This window comes from Lissotriton helveticus, chromosome 7, assembly GCF_964261635.1.
Source record: "Lissotriton helveticus chromosome 7, aLisHel1.1, whole genome shotgun sequence".
Taxonomy (NCBI): domain Eukaryota; kingdom Metazoa; phylum Chordata; class Amphibia; order Caudata; family Salamandridae; genus Lissotriton; species Lissotriton helveticus.
The window spans coordinates 1,590,592,601-1,590,616,394 of record NC_136068.1 but is presented as its reverse complement, the minus strand read 5'-3'; the positions used below and the strand labels follow the sequence as shown (position 1 = coordinate 1,590,616,394).

Genomic DNA, 23,794 nt, shown 5'->3' with positions numbered 1-23,794 from the left:
AAAACCTACAGAAACGTTCATTTCGCCAGACAAAGGTGCGCCAGGGAGTTTGGAGTGCATAATAGAACTCTTTGTAGCACCAGTATCCAACAGAAAAGGCTCTGACACACCTGATGTAATCACCTCAACGTAGGGTCCACTCTGATCTACTGGAACTGAAACAACTCCCTCTCTTTGTCTTTGGCTGTCCTAGCAATCATTACCCTCCAAATACTCATTTTCTGTGTAGTAATCATCAACATAGTATTGAGCTGTCCTGTCAGAAGCGTTGTTCTGCTGATTGAACCTATTCATAGAATTTTGTGGTGGAAGGGGACGTGCGTTCTGTGGGACGTTTCCACGTCCTCTACCTCTAGGCGCTTGCTGAACACCACGACCTCTTGCACCAGAAACACCATTTGCACGTTGTAACAATATAGGACAACAATACTTGAAATGACCTTCTTCCTTGCAATACGAACACTGGTTGGGGCCTACAGGGACACGTGGCTGAGTGTACTCGGCTCTTGGCGAGTTCCTCTGATACTGTTGAGGCTGCTGAAAATTATTCTGGTAGTGATTCTGACCATTATTGTTTTGATTACCACCACCACGTGGCGGATAGGCTTGCGGTAGCAAAACCTTCGTTTTTAATTCTTTAGTTTTCTTTTCTACTCTATCCTTCTCGTCCTTGTCTCTATTTTCGTAATATTGTGCAGTAGCCAATATTTGCGCTGAAGATGAGACTGCCCAAGAACTTTCCGAATCCTTTAACTTTTTACACAATTCTGGAAGCAGATTGTGCACGAATTTATCGACAAACAATCTCTGACCACCTTCTGTGGTCATATCTTGACCGCTGTGGTCGACAAATGTTTCTTCAAACCTGGTGAAGAAATCTGAGACTGTTTCTTCTTTCTTTTGCTTGCATGCAGACAACTTATCCCAATTTACGCGTATTGCGGGCATTATTGTTTTCATGTAATCAACTATTCTACCAGGGAGTTCTGCTATCAAAGGCTCAGGTTTAGCACCACCAACTTGTCGGGCGTCTGCAGCAGCAATATTAGCCCATGAGTCACCTAATTCCTGATCATGATCTGTATGGCGAATTTTACCCCATAAAGGCTGTGGAACTACATTCCCAAATAACATGTCGATATCGGCTAAATTCATTATACATGACGCAGCAGTCTGTGACAACTCTTTGTAATACCCTGCAGGATTTTTACGCGGATCAGGTAATGTCTGTTTAAGTGCTAAAACTTCAGCTCGCTTCCATGGGACATGTACCCATACACGCTGAAAGTGTGGCAGAATAGGTGGGTTAGCAGTTGTCACCCTCTCTCCATTGTGGGGGAACTTCTCTCATAGGGTATTGTCGCGCCTTTTTCCTACTAGATGCACTAGGCTCAGATTGTGACCCAGAACTGCTCTCCTTACTCAGATATGATAACAATATTTCAACCGCTTTCTCTACATCGGGACCTACAATCATGCCCTCTCCAAACTTAAACCGTACACAACACAATTCTTGCGGGTTGCATTCCAGATCATTGTCTTCCAAATCCTCACAAAGGAAAACACACATCTGTTCAAAAACATATCTTTGCGTCGGTGCTTCCCATTGATGGAATACTTCCATGACAGACTCTACATCATACTTTACGGTGTCCATAACCAATTTCCGTGCTAAAGGATTCAATGAGTCTCTCTCTTGATAGTCAGGCAGTCGACTTCGCAACTGTCTTCGTTCCATTTTAGGGGTCGTAGTAGGCGACCCGAAAAGAGGTGAGAAAAGGTTAGTGACAGTGCTGGCCATTTTCTGCCGAATGGAAGGTGAAACTGAAGGAAGAACAGGTGGAAAAACGGGGTGAGATAAGGCAGGAGCAGAGACAATATCAGAGGAGGCATCCGGAAAAATAGAAGGAGCACTAGGCAAAATCGTAGAGGGAGCATTAGGAGAAGTAGAAAGTACAGTAGGCAAAATTGTGGAAAGCACAGGTAAAACAGGTGTGATCGGTGGGCCTTGAGGAGGCTGCACCATAGGGACAGGAGCCAGCTGGAGAACAGCTGGTGAGTGCTGCGGAGGAATAGGAGGTACAGGTTGCACAACTAAAGGTTGCGGGGGTGCCGTGGCATTTTGCGCATAGGGGGTGGCGAATTTAGTAAGTGTGACATTAACGGATCTTTTTCGCGCTCTTTTGCTGCCTCTTGCTGAAGAGACTGCAAAACTGGATAGCATTTATCTATTGCCATTTTACGTTGCCTGTGCAACTGCTCACTCATCTGCTCTTCTTCATTGTCTTTAAACTGCATAGCAGCTTGCATTACTGAAATTCCTCCTTCTCTCTTATTTTTCTTAGCTAATTTGATTTCCTTTTGTTTGGCCTCCTTACGCCATAGGCGGAAAGAGTCAAACATCGCCGGCCGGGCTTTCTTTTTGAACAGTTTAACTTCAAGGTTATCTAAGATTTCGGTATCAAAGCTACCATATTGGGGCCATTTTAGAACACCATCTTTTCTGGTGTATTTGATCCACACTTCATTGTATGTGATGAGGCCTACTCCGTGTTTGACATATAACTCGTAGGTTGGAGTTCCAACCGGAGGAACCGGACATGAGTCCTCCAATCGGGAGTCCCTATTATTACAACCAAGACAAAACAAATTTCCAAGTCTAAGACTAGGCATCTTCGCTCTCTAGTCTAGTTCCAAACTTCAAAGGATTATCGATTACGATTTTTCTCGTGAAAACACGAGTCCTTCGGTTTTGGTGCTTGCAAGTACCAACAATTATCCCAAAGGATACCCAAGATTAAGACCAACTAAGGACTGGGAGACGCTCCACTTATACTTAACTGAGATATCGATGACGTCACCAGAAGACTCGTCTTATCGTTTCGCTCTACCAAACTTCAAGGGTCCAAATCAGGGCGATAGCCATGGCAGCAGTCCTTTGTAGCCGTCGGGAAGCGGGGAACCTCGCAGCAAAGACCTTCGGACCACGTCGACATGCAGGGGTCGATGAGGTGGTTGGCCGTCCTCCGGAATTTTCACACGAAGCTCCTCACGAACCTCTGGCTGACTGCTACCACTGGAATCGCCCCACGTTGGGCGCCAGCTGAGGTACTGGGTTTTTAAGAACCGGCACAGAACCGGTAACCCAGCGGTGTCAGGGTACACCCAGAGACCTCGGGTTCTTCCTGATCCAGACCACAGAAACTCAGAGTCTTCTAGGTGAAGTCAAAGATCGATTTATTGGCTGCAACCAAGGTAACAAGTTTCCTAGAAGTACAACACACGGGGAAGTATATTCTCAGGAGACTGCTCGAATTTACAAAGTCAGGCTTCTCTCTTTATACAGAATATTCGGCTTCAGGCAAACATTCTTCGAATTTGCAATATCTCATTTACAGGTTTTGGTTACAAAGGAAAAGCAGAGTCATGATGACATGTACATATTTCACGTCGTGCTGCCCACAACAAATCACCCGGCAAGGCCCAACCTTTCATCAGATATCGGTGGACCCCCAATAAAACAGGCACCTCCCCACCATAAAGTAAGCGAAGCAAAAAGAGTAGAGACAGATGGGAGCAAGATACGGCAGGTGTGCGCGCTGAAATGGTTTTATGGTTTGTTGAGCCTTGATGCTATCTTGTTCGGCCACTGGGAGGGGAACTGACCTAACGAGTTCGGCCTGGGGCAATGGTTCCAACTCGCACAGGTCATAGGAAAGTCGATTAAGGAGTATGTGTCCTTGTGGAATTGAATTCAGCTGGATTAAGGCCTATGTAAAGGGCAACACATAAATGGAGGCCAAGGGTTCAGGACGTGAATGACGATTTCGAGGTGAAATCGTCATCCGAATATGCTGAAAATATTTGTACATGGTATGCTAATCATTCTCGGTCTTTTGATACCAAATTCGTCATGTTTCGACGAAGTTTTAATTCTCGAGTCCAGAACGATTACATGAATCCAGAATCTTCAGAACCACAAATGATGAAGCATGACCTCCTACGGGGTGTGTGAGGGCAACATGAGACAAGATTTGTCTTGTCCAGTACTTCCCCTCACTTTCCTCACGGAGTCCGCGACCTAGACACCGTTCCCCCTAGCTCTTTTATCTGTCCCACACTGGAACAGTGCCCCCATTTGTATTGACTATATGGTTATTTAGGAGCACGGGCCCTGGACCAATAATACGCTCCCGGTGCCCCCCCCCCCTCTCTTTTTGAAAAAGTATTATTCCTATCTGACATACCTTCAATTGCCTTGTTAGAGGTATCAACGAGAGATATCGAGCATTGCTAAAACTACAAAAGATTAAAGATAAAAGCTCCAAAAAAAACGTAGATGCAATATAAATGGTGTCAAATATAATCACCCAGGAATAATTCTGATTCGAATAGTAACATAGTCCGTAGTTATAACAATTGGCAACAAAGTTCAATGGCTCTCAAGGAATTAATGAAAAGGCCACTCCAGTTTTTAGTACTGAGGATATTAGATACAAGGAAATCAGCCGATTTCTTGTTCCTTTAGTGAATAAATACTTCCGTGCTTGAACGCTCTTGCAATGTCATTTGATATAAACTGAGCGGTAATGAACATTCTTGCAATGTCAATTAAAATAAACTGAGCGATAATGAAAGTCTTACCATTTCTTCTTATTGGCACAGCTATGCTTTAAACTAAAGTAATATTTGTTATCGTTCATTCCCAAGGGTTGCCAGGCAATAGGATAACCGCTTTTCATGTCTCTTTCAGTGTACAGGAAGACACGCCGGAGGACAGGATTCACTGGTGCAACAAGACCAGAACTCCAGTCCAGGCAGAAAATATCTCAGGATGCGCGTCGCAGCGGCACAGAATCGGGCCTGGAATCAGGTGAGTTTCTGCATCAGCAACGAGGTGAAGCAACTCTGGTGGAGCGGGTGCGGTTTAAATACTCTCGCACTCCGCTCGTTCAATGTAAGCATGTGCACTCGTGTTAACTGTTTTCACGATTGATTCCATTACTCGGTTGGAATCTCGTTATGCTAATGTATTCTTAAGGAAACGTTTGGCAGTTCTAAAACGTGCTTTCCTTTCTGGGTTTTTCCAGTACAATCTTTTCATGCAAACTTAACTCTTTGCAGACTTTCAGGTTTTACAATGATTATTTGTGCAAAGGAACACAGCTATTTATTCAAAAGTTATCAGTGCACAATGTATAAGACAATCCTGAATACTCATCAAGAACAGTGGATTCGTTCTAATATTATACATTACACAATGATTTTAAATTGCGTAACCACCCAAGATCTTAAGAAACCACAGATACGTTTCTTCCATTCATAACAGTGAGGGCAGTGGGGAAGCTGCTGGAGATGATGGCCTCATGCATTCACTTAATCCCCATCATTCGGCTACACATGAGTCCATTCCAACAATGCACAATTGTCTCAAGCAACAGGGAGTTGGGAAGATCTGGTGGTTGTCGCACAAAGTATACAGGAGGAGATAGCATGGTGGAACAAGACAAACATATCACAAGGGAGACCTTTTACACAACCAACTCCAACACTGACCATAACTACAGATGCCTCCCAGATGGGATGGGGAGCTCACATGAACTACATCAAAGTAAGGGGAGTGTGGACAGTGCAGGATGCATTACAACACGTCCACATCCTGGAATTAAAAACAGTGTTATTAACCTTAAAACCCTTTCAGAAATCGCTTTATTGGAAGACGATTCTGATTATAAACAGACAACACAACCACCATGTTCTGCATAAACCAGGGGGAACACTTTCAACTCTAGTACAACTACTGAGGAGATGGGCAATCCCACGGGAGATAAACATGGTAGCAATACACCTACCGGGGAAGGACAATGTAGAAGTGGATAGACTATGCTATGCATTCAAGCTTCTTGGTCCCACGAGTGGGAACTAACTCAATCCAAACTCAAGAAGCTCTTTCACAAATGGGAGACTCCAGAAGGCGCCCTCTTTGCAACACGCCACAATGCCATATGATTTACATATAGGCTACCATGCCAACAATCCCTAGGTAATACACTATGGTTATAGACTGGTGAGGGATATTTGCTGAGGCTCCCCCCGATACCACTACTGCACAGGGTGACCAACAAATGCAAGATCAGCAACATGAAGATGATTCTCTTTGCCCCACAATGGGCGAGACAGACCTGATTCTCAGCAAAAATGAAGATATCTCGGGGTCAATTCACAAATTGCCAAAGAGATGAGACTTGTTAACAATGCAAGAGGGAAAGGTGCTCGACCCAGAACCGGAGACTTTAGGCTTCATAGCATGGCTCCTGAGGACTTCGAGTTTAGGCATTTAAAGCTACCAGAAAGCACAATGGCAATCCTAAGGGAGGCAAGAAAGCCGACCACTAGGAAATGTGATATGGCAAAATGGAAAAGATACTCTCTATGGTGCCTCAAAGAAGGGCTTTTCAAAAAGAACACAAAAGAAAGGACAGTGCTAAAGTACTTAACACATCTACTGCACAGTAAGCTAACCTACCCATCACTAAAGGCTCACCTAGCAGCAATTGTAGCATATACAAGGGGCCACACAGGAAAGAGCTTCTTCACTTCCCAAGTGGTTAAAAGGTTCCTTGAAGGGGCCAAAAGAATTGCACTCCCAAAGAGGGTGCCTGCATCCACATGGAATCTAAATATGGTACTCGCTCAACTAATGAAAGCACCCTTTGAGTCATTACACAAGGCAACGCCACAAATGATAACACTAAAAACTGCCTTTTTAATTGCAATAACATCACTACGTAGATTAAGTGAGTTGCAAGTAGTAACGTTACGGGAACCCTACTTCCAAATACATAAAGACTGCATCGTCATGAAAACAAATCCACACTTCATGCCAAAGGTGATCTCACAATTCCACTTAAATCAAACCATACAGATACCAAGTTTCTTCTAAAATCCAAAGACGTAGGCAGAAAGAGCATTGCACACACTAGACGCTAAAATACCAGTGACTTATTACATTGAAAGAATGCAGAAAGAGAAAACAACTTTGTATCATTTGCAAACAGTTTCCTTGGGAAACCAGTAACCAAGAACACAATCCTAGCACAAACCATACAATTGTGCCACAAACAGACAGGAGAAACATTACAAAGGGCCCTAAGGGCTCATTCAGCAAGAAAGAAAGGAGCAATTATCGTCTTTCTAGTCAACACACCACTTCAAGACATCTGCATGGCAGCAATATGGTCTTCAGTGCACATGAACTTTAAAGAAGAGGCTGTGCACTGCAAGTTAGTTCAATGGTATATTGTATTTTATCGTGCTCCTAAGATAACTCCCCGCCCGAGAGTATAAAGACAAACAAAAAAGATAGCACCGACACGAACTGTGTGGGTGTCTCTTAGGGCACTGATGGATATGCTGGAAACTCCAGTTAACCTTCAATAATGAAAATAGTTCGTTGAAACCAATCGTTTTCTATATCCAAAGTATTTTATTCCTACTTCCATGTGAATCAATGATTATTCATGAGTTCATAGAATTACATTTCTCTTTGATGAATTGATCATCACAAAACTTACAATGCATTTCGGCTGATAGCCTTCATCGGGGAAGTCTGTAAGGCAAAGGATATTGCTATAACCCCTCTGTGTTACACAAAATCATTATATCAACAAAAATACATAACTTCAACTCAGTTATATCATAATATTTGCATCATGTTCTGAAAATAAGGACATGAACGTTATATAAAAGCTACTGTGAAAATCGATATAAACATGGCTTCTAGTATAGTAATCAAATTATGCATGTCGAAAATGAAATGTAACTAAACCAATGAATGTAAACTACATCAGAGCCTTCTCAAAAGGTCAAGATGTTACTCAGTGCTTACGCTCTAGACACACGCGGTAAACAATGGTATTACTATAATAAATCCCTCTAAATCGTAATCTGCACCGCTATTAAATGATTCCTCGCAGGCTCACAAAAATGAGTCTCATCGGTAATCTTACCGTGTATCTAATATCGTAGCTCCCAAGGAACCGGGTAACAACCATGGGATCCATGCGGTTAAGTTGGCGTGTGACATATGCGGAAGTAAAATGCAAAACTAATATCTGATGTTATCGCGAGAAGACGCGATGAGGCAAATGACGTATACGGAAGTGTCTAATGCGATCGCAAATGAATGCGGTGTAAACGTAAACAATAAAGTGGTGGTATTACATATTATCAATAAAGAAAAAGAAAATAAACAATGAGGATTCATGGTGAATAGATAAACAAAATAGGATGAGATTACGGGTAGAAACCTCTGAAACCCTAAAGCATGGTGATGCATGAAAATGGTGAGGAGACAGTATGCAAAAAGTAGTTTAAACTATGCGCTGCACAATAAAATATCTACAACAATTCAGTACTGTGATTGAAAAATGCATGATAAACATGATTCATAAATAGCAAGAAAATTCTGTCCGTTTATTCATCCCTCTCGGTTTGAGAGTTTGTAAATGATAAATCCAAAAGTTCTCACGCATTAGCAACACTTTCTTATTGTCCTTGTCATGACTTTTTTCCACCACTTCCAAAACACAAGCTTTCAATTGGCTTATTTGGTGATTAGCTTCAATGAAATGGGTAGCCACTACAGATTTAAGTGCTTTGGTTCTGATATTGCTTTTATGTTCATTGAGTCTTATTTTTAGTTTGCGTTCTGTTTGGCCAATGTACGCTTTGCCACACGGGCACTTAATCATGTAAATTATGTTCGTAGTGTCACATGTTGCATTTACGTGTAGATTTATTTTAGTTCCTTTCATAGGGTGGTTGATGCTCTTGCCTTCAATAATGTTATTGCAATTCCTGCAAGGGATTGTACCTTTAAAATTTATTTTGGGTCCACTTCCAGGAGAGTGTTTGATTATTTCACCCAAATTTTTAGCTCTATTGAAAGCGAAAATTGGCATGTTCTCAAAAATGTTCTTGAAATCAGGTTCCATCTGTAATAATACCCAATGTTTTTTGATGGTTTTCTTGAAAAGTTGGCTTACTGTGGAATATTTACTGACACAAGTTATTGTGGTTTCCTTATTTGTTTTGGTTGCTGTTAGTAAAGTTCTTCTGTCTTTAAGTTGTACTCTTTCCATTGATGATGTTAAAATTGGCTCGGGATATCCTCTATCTCTGAATCTCTGTAGCATTTTCTGGGACTGCATTTTGAATTCCTCAGAGTCTGAAACTATCTTCTTAACTCGCAGCAACTGCGAATATGGTAAATGTTGCTTAAGCGGTGTTGGGTGGAAACTTTGGTATAATAACAAATTGTTTTGGTCTGTCTTTTTTGTGTATAAGGATGTTGCAAATTTGTTATTATCTTTCCTGATGTTAACATCCAAGTAATTGATTGTTTTGTCATCTGTTTCAAATGTGAATTGCAAGCGTTGATCTATTCCATTGAGTTGTTTCATATTGCTAATCAAGGTTTCTTTGGTGCCTTTCCAAAGGATGAAAATATTGTCTATGTATCTTACATATAAACGCAAATTGTCCTTCCATTGTTCATTCTCTAGAATGTGTTTTTTCTCAAATTGATACATAAAGACATTGGCGTATGATGGTGCTGCCGAATTGCCCATAGACGTTCCTGACTTCTGCAGGTACCACTTGTTATCCCTTGTTGGACCCGGCCTCATGGCGTGGTCCTAACCCTCCCGCATGGCGGGCCCAGGACGACATCGGCCCTCCACCCGTCATCGGGCAGCCCTTTTGCCCGACACTGCACGTCCCTACATTGTTGGTCCGGTCACCATCCCGGACCCCCACTACCGGCCTGGCTCCATCATTGGCCCCTCATGACCTAAGCACGAGGCCGCGCCCGACTCCATCTTGGGCCCACCACGGCACGACCACGTGGCCTCGGCCCCGGCCCAGGCCCCAGCGAAGCCCAGACAGCGAGGCACCAAGATCCACCCAGGTGGTCGAGTGGCCACTCGACAGATCCCGGAGAAAAGGGAGTTTCGATGGCCCTCCAGCCGTCCCCGGACGCCTGGTTTCGATCGCCTCCGGCATCCCTGGGCGCTGGCCCCACCCCCCTGCTGGGTGTCTGGACACCATCATCCCGGCCCCTCTGACCCCCAGGCGCGAGGGTCCGGACATCAAAGGACCCCAGTCCTATATCTGGGCCAGCCCCGGAGTAGGACGCCAGTTGTATCCTGGACTGGAAGCCCTGTTGACGCTGTCACGGCCGACACCAGAAGAACTCCTTGCCTGTAACCTGAAGAGACCCCGAGAGCCTGCTGGCGCTGCCGCGGCCCACCTTTGCTGAACCATCTTGAGAGCCTGCTGGCGCTGCCGCGGCTGAACCATCTTGAGAGCCTGCTGGCGCTGCCGCGGCTGAACTATCTTGAGAGCCTGCTGGCGCTGCCGCGGCTGAACCATCTTGAGAGCCTGCTGGCGCTGCCGCGGCTGAACCATCTTGAGAGCCTGCTGGCGCTGCCGCGGCTGAACCATCTTGAGAGCCTGCTGGCGCTGCCGCGGCCTCCTCTCCGTTAAGACCACCTATCGAGTCCTGCTGGCACTGCCGCGGCTCGACCTCTCGGAACTCCTGGCTCGAGGATTGAGAGCTGTGCGCAGGGTATCCCTTCTTGCATCCATACAGAGACTGTCCCGCTACCCTGTCCCTTTTACGATACTCTACAGATCCCTCGATCTGCCTGTATATACCGCTGAGACCCAGCAACCTTTATTCTTGATAAAGCCTAAGAACTGAACCTCTTGTGTGGTGTCCGTTTGTAGTGTTGTGGTTACCCTGCTGTACGATCATAGGAGGGGACCCTCACCCAGGAGGCCTCTCGATAACGCTCTGCTACTTCTCGACGGAGGGGTGGACCTAGGGGTGGTCCGTCAGACATCTTCTGCCTCCCCCGGGATCGCCTTTCTAACATTGGTGGCAAGCGACGGGATCTGAACCGACGCAGATCGTACAGAGGGTGATTCACTCGCTACCGAGAAAAACACACCACGACCATGACTGCGCAAGAGACAAGACCGACTACGGAATTCCAGAAAGAAAAAATGGAAGATTACAGTCACAAAGAATTAAAACAATTCTGCAAAGATCTGGGCATCGCTACCACTGGGCTAAGCACCAAGGAAGACTTTAAATCAGCCCTACAAGCATGGGTGGACGCCGATGAGACACCACCCCGGAATGAAGACAACCCGGGCCCGAGCGGACGCCCGGAGACCGACACGACCCCAGCGGGGGAGAGACCCGCCAATCCAGGCACGAGCCCCCACGAAGACGCCCGAGAGCGAGAGAGGAACCGGCTCCACGAGTTGGAGCTCGCCCGACTCCGGCTGGAAGGAGAACTACAGCTGGAGGAAAGGAAAATCGCACTCGAGCAACGACTGCTAGAAGGAGACCTGGAAGAGAAGAGAAGACAGAGACCTCGATGAAAAGAGACTCATGCTCGAGCATGAACGCGGCCTAAAAGAACTAGAACTCAAGGCCAAAACGAATGATGCCAACGACTCCGGGGGCAAGACCTCGCCCCCGCCCTTGGACACAAAGGTGCACATACCCAAGGATGTCGTCAAGGAATATTACAAGAACGACGACATCCAACAGTGGTTCAAAGCCTACGAGGTCGCCATGACCGCCCATCGAGTACCCCTCAAGGACTGGGGCGCCGGCCTGTGGGGGAAGTTCGTCAATGAGGGGAGAGACGCCCTGCTAGAGCTCCCCGACGCCGAGATGACCTCGTACGAGCACATGAAAACCGCTCTCCTCACTCGCTATGGACTCCCCCCGAGATGTACCGGCAGTGATTCCGAGACTGTAAAAAAATCCCCGGTACCACTTGGGTGGAATACGTGAACTTTTACAGCAGAGCCTTCGAGGAGTGGATCAAAGGCGGCAAGGTCACCACCTACCAGCAGTTGGTCGACCTCATTATATTGGAACATTTGTCCAACAACTGCTTCATCTAACTCCGGCAGCACCTCCTCGACAGCAAACTGACTGAGCCCCGAAAACTCGCTATCGAGGCAGATAGATGGGTGAGCACCCGAGTCCCCCGGAGTCCGATGGGAGACTACGGCCGGGGATCCCCGGGGATCCACCGACCCCGGGGCGGCAGGGGACGAGACACCCCCACGGGGTCCTCCCCTACCTCCACTTCACCAGCCCTGGGCCGAAGGGGGGTTCCCCTAGCCCGACCCGGGCCCCGCCCGAATGTGACGTGCCACAGATGCCAGCGACAGGGTCACTACGCGAATGACCTCCTCTGCCCGATGAACCAGCGACCCGGCACCACCGGTCCTCCCAACCGCCAGATCGCGGCCGCCGCGCTGGGGGAAGAAAGAGACGAGGAGGAGGACTACGACCACGAACAGGCCGAGTGGGAGCCCGCCGCCATGATCTTGGCATGCCTGGGTGATCGAGACTTGGTCCCCCGAGACCCGATTCCAGGCAACACCCAGAAATATCGCCAATGGGTCACCATCAACGGCCGCCGGGCCGAAGCCCTCCGAGACACTGGGGCCAGCGTAACAGCAGTCCGACGCCACTTGGTGACCCCGGAGCAAGTTCTCCCCAATATCAAGTGCCCGGTGCGGACGGCGTGCAACTCCGAGAGTTTGTGCCAGATGGCCCGCATCCCCTTCGAATGGGGAGGGGTGTCGGGTATAATGAAGGTGACCGTCCGGGACGATGCCCCCGTGGACTGCCTCCTCGGGAACGACCTGGAAAGTTCCCCCTGGGCCAGCATCGAGCGGAGAGAGCATCTGGGGATGCTAGGCCTTCCAGAGTGGGTCTGTGCGACCACCCGCTCCATGTCCGCCCGAGCCTTCGCCCCACCGGAGGATGCTCCGACCGAGGAACCAGAGTGGCCCGCACCGCCACCGCCCGCCGTCCCTGAGGACGCCGACCTTGAACCTGGCCCCCAGGGGCCCAACCAGGAAGACCTCACCGAGCTCGGCCACCTTCCAGAACTAGCTCAAGGGCGCCAAGTAGGTGGCCCCACCCGCGACCAATTCCGGCAGGAACAGAAAACCTGTCCCTCCCTCGAGGGGATCCGACAACAAGCTGCCACTCAAGCCGCTGGAGGCCCCCTCGGGGTCCCACTGGGTCTATTGGGACCACGACCTTCTCTACAGCGAGCAGAAAGTTGCCAAACTAGGGGCCAGCCGAGTACTGGTCGTTCCCCTCCGTTTCAAAGACTTCCTCTTGAACTTGGCACACGACGTGCCCCTCGCCGGGCACCTGGGGCAGGATAAAACTTATAGCTGCCTGGTGACCCATTTCTACTGGCCGAAGATGCGCAACGATGTGCACAACCACTGCCGATCCTGTCCGACGTGTCAAGCCAGCGGGAAGAGCGGGGGAAAAGTCAAGGCCCCACTCAAGCCCTTTCCTGTGGTCACCACCCCCTTCAAGAGAGTGGGGATCGACATTTTGGGACCCTTGGACCCCCGCACCTCTCAGGGGCACCGCTTCATCCTCGTTCTGGTGGACCATGCCACCCGCTATCCTGAGGCCATCCCCCTCCGGACCATCACGGCCCCCGTAGTAGGCCGAGCGCTGATGGGGATCTTCTCCAGAGTCGGCTTCCCCCGAGAAGTCGTGAGTGATCGGGGTACAAACTTTATCTCCAAGCATATGCGATCCCTGTGGCAACAGTGCGGGGTCACATATAAGTTCACCACCCCGTATCACCCCCAAGGAAATGGACTTGTAGAACGGTTTAACCGAACACTGAAGGGGATGATCAAAGGCTTAGACGAGCCCCTACGACGCAGATGGGACGTCCTGCTGCCCTGCCTCCTGTTTGCGTATCGAGAGGTACCCCAGAAGTCCCTGGGGTTCAGCCCCTTCGAACTATTGTATGGGCACCCGGTCCGAGGCCCCCTCAGCCTGGTCAAAGAAGGCTGGGAGATGGCTGTCCGAGGTGCCCCACCAGATGTCTACCAGTACCTCCTGACACTCCGCAACCAGACTCGGAAGTTCCGGGAACTTGCCGAGGCCAACCTCGTGGCCAGTCAGGAGGAAATGAAACGCTGGTATGACCAGAACGCCTCATCCATCGAATTCGAGCCAGGCCAGCAAGTCTGGGTCATGTCCCCGGTTGAACCTTGCGCCCTCCAGGACAAATGGACGGGGCCCTTCAAAGTGGTGGAGCGCACGAGCCCCGTCACTTACCCGGTGGACCTGGAATCCCCCCGGAACCCCCTCCGGGTTCTGCACGCTAACCGGCTCAAGCCACACTTCGCCCGCACGGAACTAAGTCTGCTGCTAGCGACCGATGACGGAGCTGAAGACGACTCCGAACCCGTACCAGATCTCATGCGCATCACCGAGAAGGACGGCTCCGTCGAAGGGGTCACGCTCTCCTCTACCCTGACCCCAGAACAGCACCAAGACTGCCGGGAGTTGCTGGGGCAATTTGCAGACCTGTTTTTCCTCACCCCTGGAGTCACCCAGTGGTGTGTCCCCGATGTGGACACCGGAGACAACCCGCCTGTAAGACACCGAGCTTTCCGAGTGCCCGACCGAGTTCGGGCCTGCATTCAATCCGAAGTGGCCAAGATGCTAGCTCTGGGGGTAGTCCAACCCTCCGACAGGACCTGGGCCAGTCCGGTTGTCCTGGTCCCCAAAGCCACCGTCCCTGGCACACCCCCGGAGCTCCGGTTCTGTGTTGACTACCGGGGGTTGAATGCAGTCACCCGGACCGACGCCCATCCCATCCCCCGGGCGGATGAACTGATCGATCGCCTGGGGGGCCGCCAAATATCTCAGCATCTTCGACCTCACGGCGGGGTATTGGCAGATCGGCCTCACCCCTGGAGCACAGGAGCGATCGGCCTTCTCGACCCCTGATGGCCACTACCACTTTAAAGTGATGCCCTTCGGCATGAAAAACGCCCCGGCCACCTTCCAGAGACTCGTGAACCGGGTACTGGCCGGACTAGGAGAATTCAGTGCCGCCTATCTCGACGACATTGCGGTGTACAGCCGCCACTGGGGTGAGCACCTGACCCACCTCCGGGAGGTCCTGGCGGCCCTCCGACGGGCCAGACTAACAATAAAGGCCAGCAAGTGCCAGATCGGCCAAGGGTCCGTGACGTATCTGGGACACCAAGTGGGGAGCGGCCTGGTGGCTCCCCTCCAGCCAAAGATTGACGCCATCCGGGCCTGGGAGCCCCCGATCACCCAAACGGCCGTACGAGCCTTCCTGGGGCTCACAGGATGCTATCGGCGCTTCATAAAGGACTATGGAAGCATTGTGGGGCCCCTCACAGAACTGACCTCCAAGAGGCTACCCCAAAAGGTGCGCTGGACCCCAGAGTGCCAAACAGCCTTCGAGGCTCTAAAGACTGCCATGTGCACCGCCCCTGTGCTCCAGGCCCCCGACTACAGCCGAGAGTTTGTGGTCCAAACCGACGCCTCGGAACACGGCATTGGGGCGGTCCTCTCACAAGTGAACCCTGAGAGAATCTATCTTCCCGTTGCCTTCATCAGCCGGCGGCTGCTAGCCAGAGAACAGCGCTGGAGCACCATCGAGAGGGAAGCCTTCGCCGTCGTGTGGGCACTAAAGAAGCTCCGACCCTACCTCTTCGGCACCCACTTCCGGGTCCAGACCGACCACCGGCCCCTGCGGTGGTTGATGCAGATGCGGGGAGAAAACCCGAAACTGTTGCGATGGTCCATCTCCCTGCAAGGGATGGACTTCACTGTGGAGCATCGCCCTGCAACGACCACGCCAATGCTGACGGCCTGTCCCGATTCTTCCGCCTCGGCGAGGAGAATCCCCAAGAAGATGGGTGACTCTCCCCTGCCTTCAGCTGGGGGGACGCGTGTTGGACCCGGCCTCATGGCGTGGTCCTAACCCTCCCGCATGGCGGGCCCAGGACGACATCGGCCCTCCACCCGGCATCGGGCAGCCCTTTTGCCCGACACTGCACGTCCCAACATTGTTGGTCCGGTCACCATCCCGGACCCCCACTACCGGCCTGGCTCCATCATGGGCCCCTCATGACCTAAGCACGAGGCCGCGCCCGACTCCATCTTGGGCCCACCACGGCACGACCACGTGGCCTCGGCCCCAGCGAAGCCCAGACAGCGAGGCACCAAGATCCACCCAGGTGGTCGAGTGGCCACTCGACAGATCCCGGAGAAAAGGGAGTTTCGATGGCCCTCCAGCCGTCCCCGGACGCCTGGTTTCGATCGCCTCCGGCATTCCTGGGCACTGGCCCCACCCCCCTGCTGGGTGTCTGGCCACCATCATCCCGGCCCCTCTGACCCCCAGGCGCGAGGGTCCGGACATCAAAGGACCCCAGTCCTATATCTGGGCCAGCCCCGGAGTAGGACGCCAGTTGTATCCTGGACTGGAAGCCCTGTTGACGCTGTCACCAGAAGAACTCCTTGCCTGTAACCTGAAGAGACCCTGAGAGCCTGCTGGCGCTGCCGCGGCCCACCTTTGTTGAACCATCTTGAGAGCCTGCTGGCGCTGCCGCGGCTGAACCATCTTGAGAGCCTGCTGGCGCTGCCGCGGCTGAACTATCTTGAGAGCCTGCTGGCGCTGCCGCGGCTGAACCATCTTGAGAGCCTGCTGGCGCTGCTGAACCATCTTGAGAGCCTGCTGGCGCTGCCGCGGCTGAACCATCTTGAGAGCCTGCTGGCGCTGCCACGGCCTCCTCTCCGTTAAGACCACCTATCGAGTCCTGCTGGCGCTGCCGCGGCTCGACCTCTCGGAACCCCCGGCTCGAGGATTGAGAGCTGTGCGCAGGGTATCCCTTCTTGCATCCATACCGAGACTGTCCCGCTACCCTGTCCCTTTTACGATACTCTACAGATCCCTCGATCTGCCTGTATATACCGCTGAGACCCAGCAACCTTTATTCTTGATGAAGCCTAAGAACTGAACCTCTTGGGTGGTGTCCGTTTGTAGTGTTGTGGTTACCCTGCTGTACGATCTTAGGAGGGGACCCTCACCCAGGAGGCCTCTCGATAACGCTCGGCTACTTCTCGACGGAGGGGTGGACCTAGGGGTGGTCAGTCAGACATCTTCTGCCTCCCCCGGGATCGCCTTTCTAACATCCCTCTTGAAATAACTATGCATGAGGGTAAAATTAAGGAGTTCCATTAGAAATACCTTCATTGATTCTTCATAGTCCATTGAAAGCAGCGCTTCTTCCACTGCCTCCATGCCCAGTAGATGCGGTATGGTGGTGTATAATGCTTGAACGTCTATAGTACACATTGTGATCTCCGTCTGGTTGTAGATTTATGGAAGCAAGTTCAAGAAATCAGTGGTATCTTTAATGAAAGTGCTCATGGTGTTCACGAAGGGTTGTAGATATTTATCTATTAGTTTACCCACAGGTTCATGGATACTTCCACATGTAGTCACTATAGGTCGACATGGAGGACTGATGGGATCCTTATGTATTTTGGGTGTAAGGTAAAACTTCGGATCTTTTGGATAATTGGTCTTCAGATATTGTTCCATCTTTTCATTGATGACCCCTTTTTTAGAGTCAAGCACAAACACAGGGGACGACCGAGGAGGTCAAAACGAAAGAAACATTATAGAGAGTGTGAGAGATCTCCCACAGACACGGAATGTTACATCCAAAAAAGAGAAGAAAAAGAATCGAACATAAATAATCTAGTAATCAATATTTCTGACGTGAAATTGTCGAAATCACAAATCAAGACATTGCAAAAAGGCACATCATTTGTTCCTACATCTCAAACTAATCATTTAGAATTAAACATCAGTTTCTTTAAGCATATGAGAAAACTGAGGCTTCGCCATTTTTTTTGAGAATGTGATTCAGGAAAAACAGGAACAAAGAGAAGATCCTCTTAAAGGACTTAAGACTACGAGTACCCATATGGCACCTGTGAGCCATAAGACATTGGATTTATTCGAACAATTAGTAAAACAAGATCTGGCTAAAATCAATTATCGCAAACAAACCAAAACCAAAAATCTTTCACAAATAGAATATGCCATCTTACAATCAATAGCGAATAACAGAACCATCATTTGTCAGAAGGCGGATAAAGGAGGAGCTTTGGTTATAATGAATGCAGAGTATTACAATCTTCAAGCTGCTCTCCATTTACAAGATGCCAACACGTATATGGAATTAGACTGCAACCCAACCAATGAGATACAAAATGTTTTAAAAAACATCATTCAAAATGCTGCATCTTAGGGGTTCATCAATGAAAAGATGGAAAAATATCTGAAGACCAATTATCCAAAAGATCCGAAGTTTTACCTTACACCCAAAATACATAAGGTTCCCATCAGTCCTCCATGTCGACCTATAGTGACTACATGTGGAAGTATCCATGAACCTGTGGGTAAACTAATAGATAAATATCTACAACCCTTCGTGAACACAATGAGCACTTTCATTAAAGATACCACTGATTTCTTGAACAAACTAGCTTCCATAAATCAACAACCAGACGAGGAGATCACAATGTGTACTATAGACGTTCAAGCATTATACACCTCCATACCGCATCTACTGTGCATGGAGGCACTGGAAGAAGCGCTGCTTTCAATGGACTATGAAGAATCAATTAAGGTATTTCTAATGGAACTCCTTAATTTTACCCTCATGCATAGTTATTTCAAGTGGGATAACAAGTGGTACCTGCAGAAGTCAGGAACGTCTATGGGCAATTCGGCAGCACCATCATAAGCCAATGTCTTCATGTATCAATTTGAGAAAAAACACATTCTAGAGAATGAACAATGGAAGGATAATTTGCGTTTATATGTAAGATACATAGACGATATTTTCATCCTTTGGAAAGGCACCAAAGAAACCTTGATTAGCAATATGAAACAACTCAATGGAATAGATCAACGCTTGCAATTCACATTTGAAACAGATGACAAAACAATCAATTACTTGGATGTTAACATCAGGAAAGATTATAACAAATTTGCAACATCCTTATACACAAAAAAGACAGACCGAAACAATTTGTTATTATACCAAAGTTTCCACCCAACACCGCTTAAGCAACATTTACCATATTCGCAGTTGCTGCGAGTTAAGAAGATAGTTTCAGACCCTGAGGAATTCAAAATGCAGTCCCAGAAAATGCTTCAGAGATAGAGGATATCCCGAGCCAATTTTAACATCATCAATGGAAAGAGTACAACTTAAAGACAGAAGAACTTTGCTAACAGCAACCAAAACAAATAAGGAAACCACAATAACTTGTGTCAGTAAATATTCCACAGTAAGCCAACTTTTCAAGAAAACCATCAAAAAACATTGGGTATTATTACAGATGGAACCTGATTTCAAGAACATTTTTGAGAACATGCCAATTTTCGCTTTCAATAGAGCTAAAAATTTGAGTGAAATAATCAAACACTCTCCTGGAAGTGGACCCAAAATGAATTTTAAAGGTACAATCCCTTGCAGGAATTGCAATAACATTATTGAAGGCAAGAGCATCAACCACCCTATGAAAGGAACTAAGATAAATCTACACGTAAATGCAACATGTGACACTACGAACATAATTTACATGATTAAGTGCCCGTGTGGCAAAGCGTACATTGGCCAAACAGAACGCAAACTAAAAATAAGACTCAATGAACATAAAAGCAATATCAGAACCAAAGCACTTAAATCAGTAGTGGCTACCCATTTCATTGAAGCTAATCACCAAATAAGCCAATTGAAAGCTTGTGTTTTGGAAGTGGTGGAAAAAAGTCATGACAAGGACAATAAAGTGTTGCTAATGCATGAGAACTTTTGGATTTATCATTAACAAACTCTCAAACCGAGAGGGATGAATGAACGGACAGAATTTTCTTGCTATTTATGAATCATGTTTATCCTGCATTTTTCAATCACAGTACTGAATTGTTGTAGATATTTTATTGTGCAGCACATAGTTTAAACTACTTTTTGCATACTGTATCCTCACCATTTTCATGCAACACCATGCTTTAGGGTTTCAGAGGTTTCTACCCGTAATCTCATCCTATTTTGTTTATCTATTCACCATGAATCCTCATTGTTTATTTTCTTTTTCTTTATTGATAATATGTAATACCACCACTTTTTATTGTTTACGTTTACACCGCATTCATTTGCGATCGCATTAGACACTTCCGTATACGTCATTTGCCTCATTGCGTCTTCTCGCGATAACATCAGATATTAGTTCGGCATTTTACTTCCGCATATGTCGCACGCCAACTTAACCGCATGGATCCCATGGTTGTTACCCGGTTCCTTGGAGCTACGATATTAGATACACGGTAAGATTACCGATGACTCATTTTTGTGAGCCTGCGAGGAATCATTTAATAGCGGTGCAGATTACGATTTAGAGGGATTTATTATAGTAATACCATTGTTTACCGCGTGTGTCTAGAGCGTAAGCACGGAGTAACATCTTGACCTTTTGAGAAGGCTCCGATGTAGTTTACATTCATTGGTTTAGTTACATTTCATTTTCGACATGCATAATTTGATTACTATACTAGAAGCCATGTTTATATCTATTTTCACACTAGCTTTTATACAACGTTCACGTCCTTATTTTCAGAACATGATGCAAATATTATGATATAACTGAGTTGAAGTTATGTATTTTTGTTGATATAATGATTTTGTGTAACACAGAGGGGTTATAGGAATATCCTTTGCCTTACAGACTTCCCCGATGAAGGCTATCAGCCGAAATGCATTGGAAGTTTTGTGATGATCAATTCATCAAAGAGAAATGTAATTCTATGAACTCATGAATAATCATTGATTCACATGGAAGTATGAATAAAATACTTTGGATATAGAAAATGATTGGTTTCAACGAACTATTTTCATTATTGAAGGTTAACTGGAGTTTCCAGCATATCAATCAGTGCCCTAAGAGACAACCACACAGTTCGTGTCGGTTCTATCTCTTCAGTGCACATGTTCACAAGGCACTACTGCATGGACATCTAAATAAATAAGGAAGCACAATTAGGGCAAAAGGTCTTGCAACATCTATTCACAAACCAACGCTCCTCCTAACCCAACCACCACAGTACTAACAAACCGCTACAAAATCTATGCACATCATGTGAATCCAGAAAAGATTCACGTTGCTAAACGTATACTTTCTTACCTGTCGCTGTAGTTGTGCAGCTTGAAGAATTTTCTGTATTAACTAGCAAACCCACCCTCCTCTGCCAAAGAAGATGAGAGGGAATGAAAAGAATAACAAAAAAGAATCCAAAGGTGGGTGCTTCCGGTGGAAACACGACAACGTCACAAGAGGATACCAAATGGTAGTATGTCAACACCCACCAACACAACAAAAAACAAGCATTTGCAGTGCAATAGGTCTCGCATTTCAAGAGATTAAGCTATTGGAATTGTACATTTCAATTCCTTCTATTTATCTGTTTTACTAATTAACAAACCCATACCTGAAAACAGAAATCCGCATAAGTGAATGACTTCTGGAAAATATTTCAGCAGGAAATTGTTTTGCACCATCTCAAGATAGAAACTCTGCTGATGCCATTTAAGTAAAAAGTGAGGAGTGTTCTATGATCCCTTGCCAAGTCAAATTCTGAAGTGGTTGCCTCTAGGTCTATACAGAAGACCTACCTGAAAAACTTTCCAAAGCCAATCAGTCCTCTTCAATGACTCCTGTAGCAAAAGATCACAAAGATTATCTATCCAATGCACCAGTATACTGACTCGATCAAACAAGATCTTAGATGATCTACCCCCAATGTACTACCCAGATCAAATAAAATCTTTGATGATGAACCCTTGAGGCACTGACATACTTTCCAGATCAAAGAAGTTCTGAGGTGATCTACCCTTGATACTCTGTCTGGATCAAAGGAAATCTGATATGATCTACCTCTGATGCACTGAAATACTCTCCGGATTATGAACGATCTGAGATAATCTGCCCCTGATGCACTGACATACTGTGCCAATCAAAGAAGATTTGACACCTTACAATCAAATGCACGGATACATCCTCCGGTTCAGAGAAGAGCCTCAAACTACACACCTGCAAAAGAGGCATCACAACAACTTTTGTGTTCTTTTCTCTGGGCAAAGACAGGCATGTGTCCAGCTCAACAAAGAGGACAATGCAATTAACATTTGTAGTAAGTGATCTCTAGTGATTGGAGGAGGCTGACTTTAGGGACAGGAAGAAGCCGTCTCAAGGGACTGGTGGAAGAAGTCTCAAGGGTCTAGAGGACACTATCTCAAGGGACTGCAAAGAGCAGTCTCAAGGTGTTCCTTCCTCAATTTATATTGCTCATCAGCGTTCATTTATAATGTGCCGGAATTCAACAGGAATGCACTTTCAAACTGATTCCGTCTTCAGCACAACATTATTCGCCCCTGTGTCACCAATGACAAATGAGGCCGTTTGACCTCATGGTGAAGAACAACAAATGCCCTGACGAGACCTGGGAGCAACCAGATTTGTGAGACGCTCAACAGTGTCCCTAAGATTTCTGGATAATTAAAAACACTTTAGTCCAAATAAACAATGTTTTCATTGAAATTGCAACACAATTGACATTTTTAGTCAAAAACCAAAATTGTATTCAAAAGTATAGTATATGTATGAGGGTGTGCCTTATGCTGTGAGTGCTGCTTTCCTTATAAAGGATCTTTGAGTTTTATCCTTGCCATCCAAGGCAGTATGACTGTGAAGGTTGCGGGGGACAACAGTGCGCTGTAGCCCTATTTATTTACACTTATTTACTTCTGCTCTCCTGAGTACGCTTCATACATGTGATCACCCAGTTCAAGGCAGTTTGAACAAGCAACGTGTAGTCTGAGTGCACCATTAGTAGGGTGGGGGATCCCAATGTAATGGTCGACTTCGCAGTATAGGCTAGCACCAGATCATTGAGGTGAATAGATGTGGAGTTAAGTATAGAAATCTATACTTCCCTACATATTCCCATCTTGAACATTCACTTATGGTCTCTATTGTGGAATCAATATTCTTGCAGGTTGATACTGTTTCGTTGCTATCATGACATACATCCCTTAAGTAGCATTATGAAAAGCAACCTTGGAAGCCTCCAAACTAGTGACATCCTGAAGATTACAGACTCCACCAGCTTTAGACAACTCCTGCTCCTGGCTAATCTTTAGAAAAACGTGCACGTGGCTACTCCACAATAGGACCAGCATTCCCATGAGGTCCAAAGATTTTGTTTTAGGACCAAAAACCTTGTTCATGATCTAGGTGAAGAACCTTAGTAAATCTCAATAATGTTCCTTGGTTTTACGGATATTCGGCAGGCGTGAAAAATAAAAAATAACGCCTAATTTTACGTCAGCACATCTCGGTTTCTTTATCTGAGGGTAGTATGCTCATTACATTATCCGATTGGTGTAAAATCTAATTTCCTCACTTAGATTCTTGGAGGAGGTGTCGAGAGACCAGCATTTACATCATTGTGGTTTCCACATATTTGGCAGATAAATGCCTATTTATGGTATTTTAATATTTGAAGAGGAACTCCACCCTTGTTAGAAAAACCGTCATGGGACATAGAGACGAGACATAGAGGCTGATGGTCACAGGGCCGGGCCGCAACCAGGAGGCTGCAGGGAGCAATCCGAAAAGTTGCTAAAACCTGCTCTGAGGTATCAGAGAGGATGGCCTCACTGGAAGACGGGTGACTGAGGCAGAGATGTATGTGGCAGGTGTCAAGGGGCAAGCAGAGGCCCCCGGGGCTCAGCTTAGGGATACACAATGGAAGCTGGA

The 23,794-nt window shown here is 47.1% G+C and overlaps 1 protein-coding gene across 5 annotated transcripts in view; it reads left to right on the top strand.

Moving 5' to 3' along the window:
• The window catches only part of LOC144770552 (kinesin-like protein KIF18B), a 411,545-nt gene that overhangs the window by 249,055 nt on the left and 138,696 nt on the right, over positions 1-23,794 (top strand). For all 5 annotated transcript variants that reach the window (XM_078655159.1, XM_078655158.1, XM_078655157.1 and 2 more), the window contains one exon: positions 4,754-4,873. In XM_078655159.1, coding sequence (XP_078511285.1) covers positions 4,754-4,873 — 120 coding nt within the window. The remainder of the gene's footprint in view (positions 1-4,753; positions 4,874-23,794) is intronic.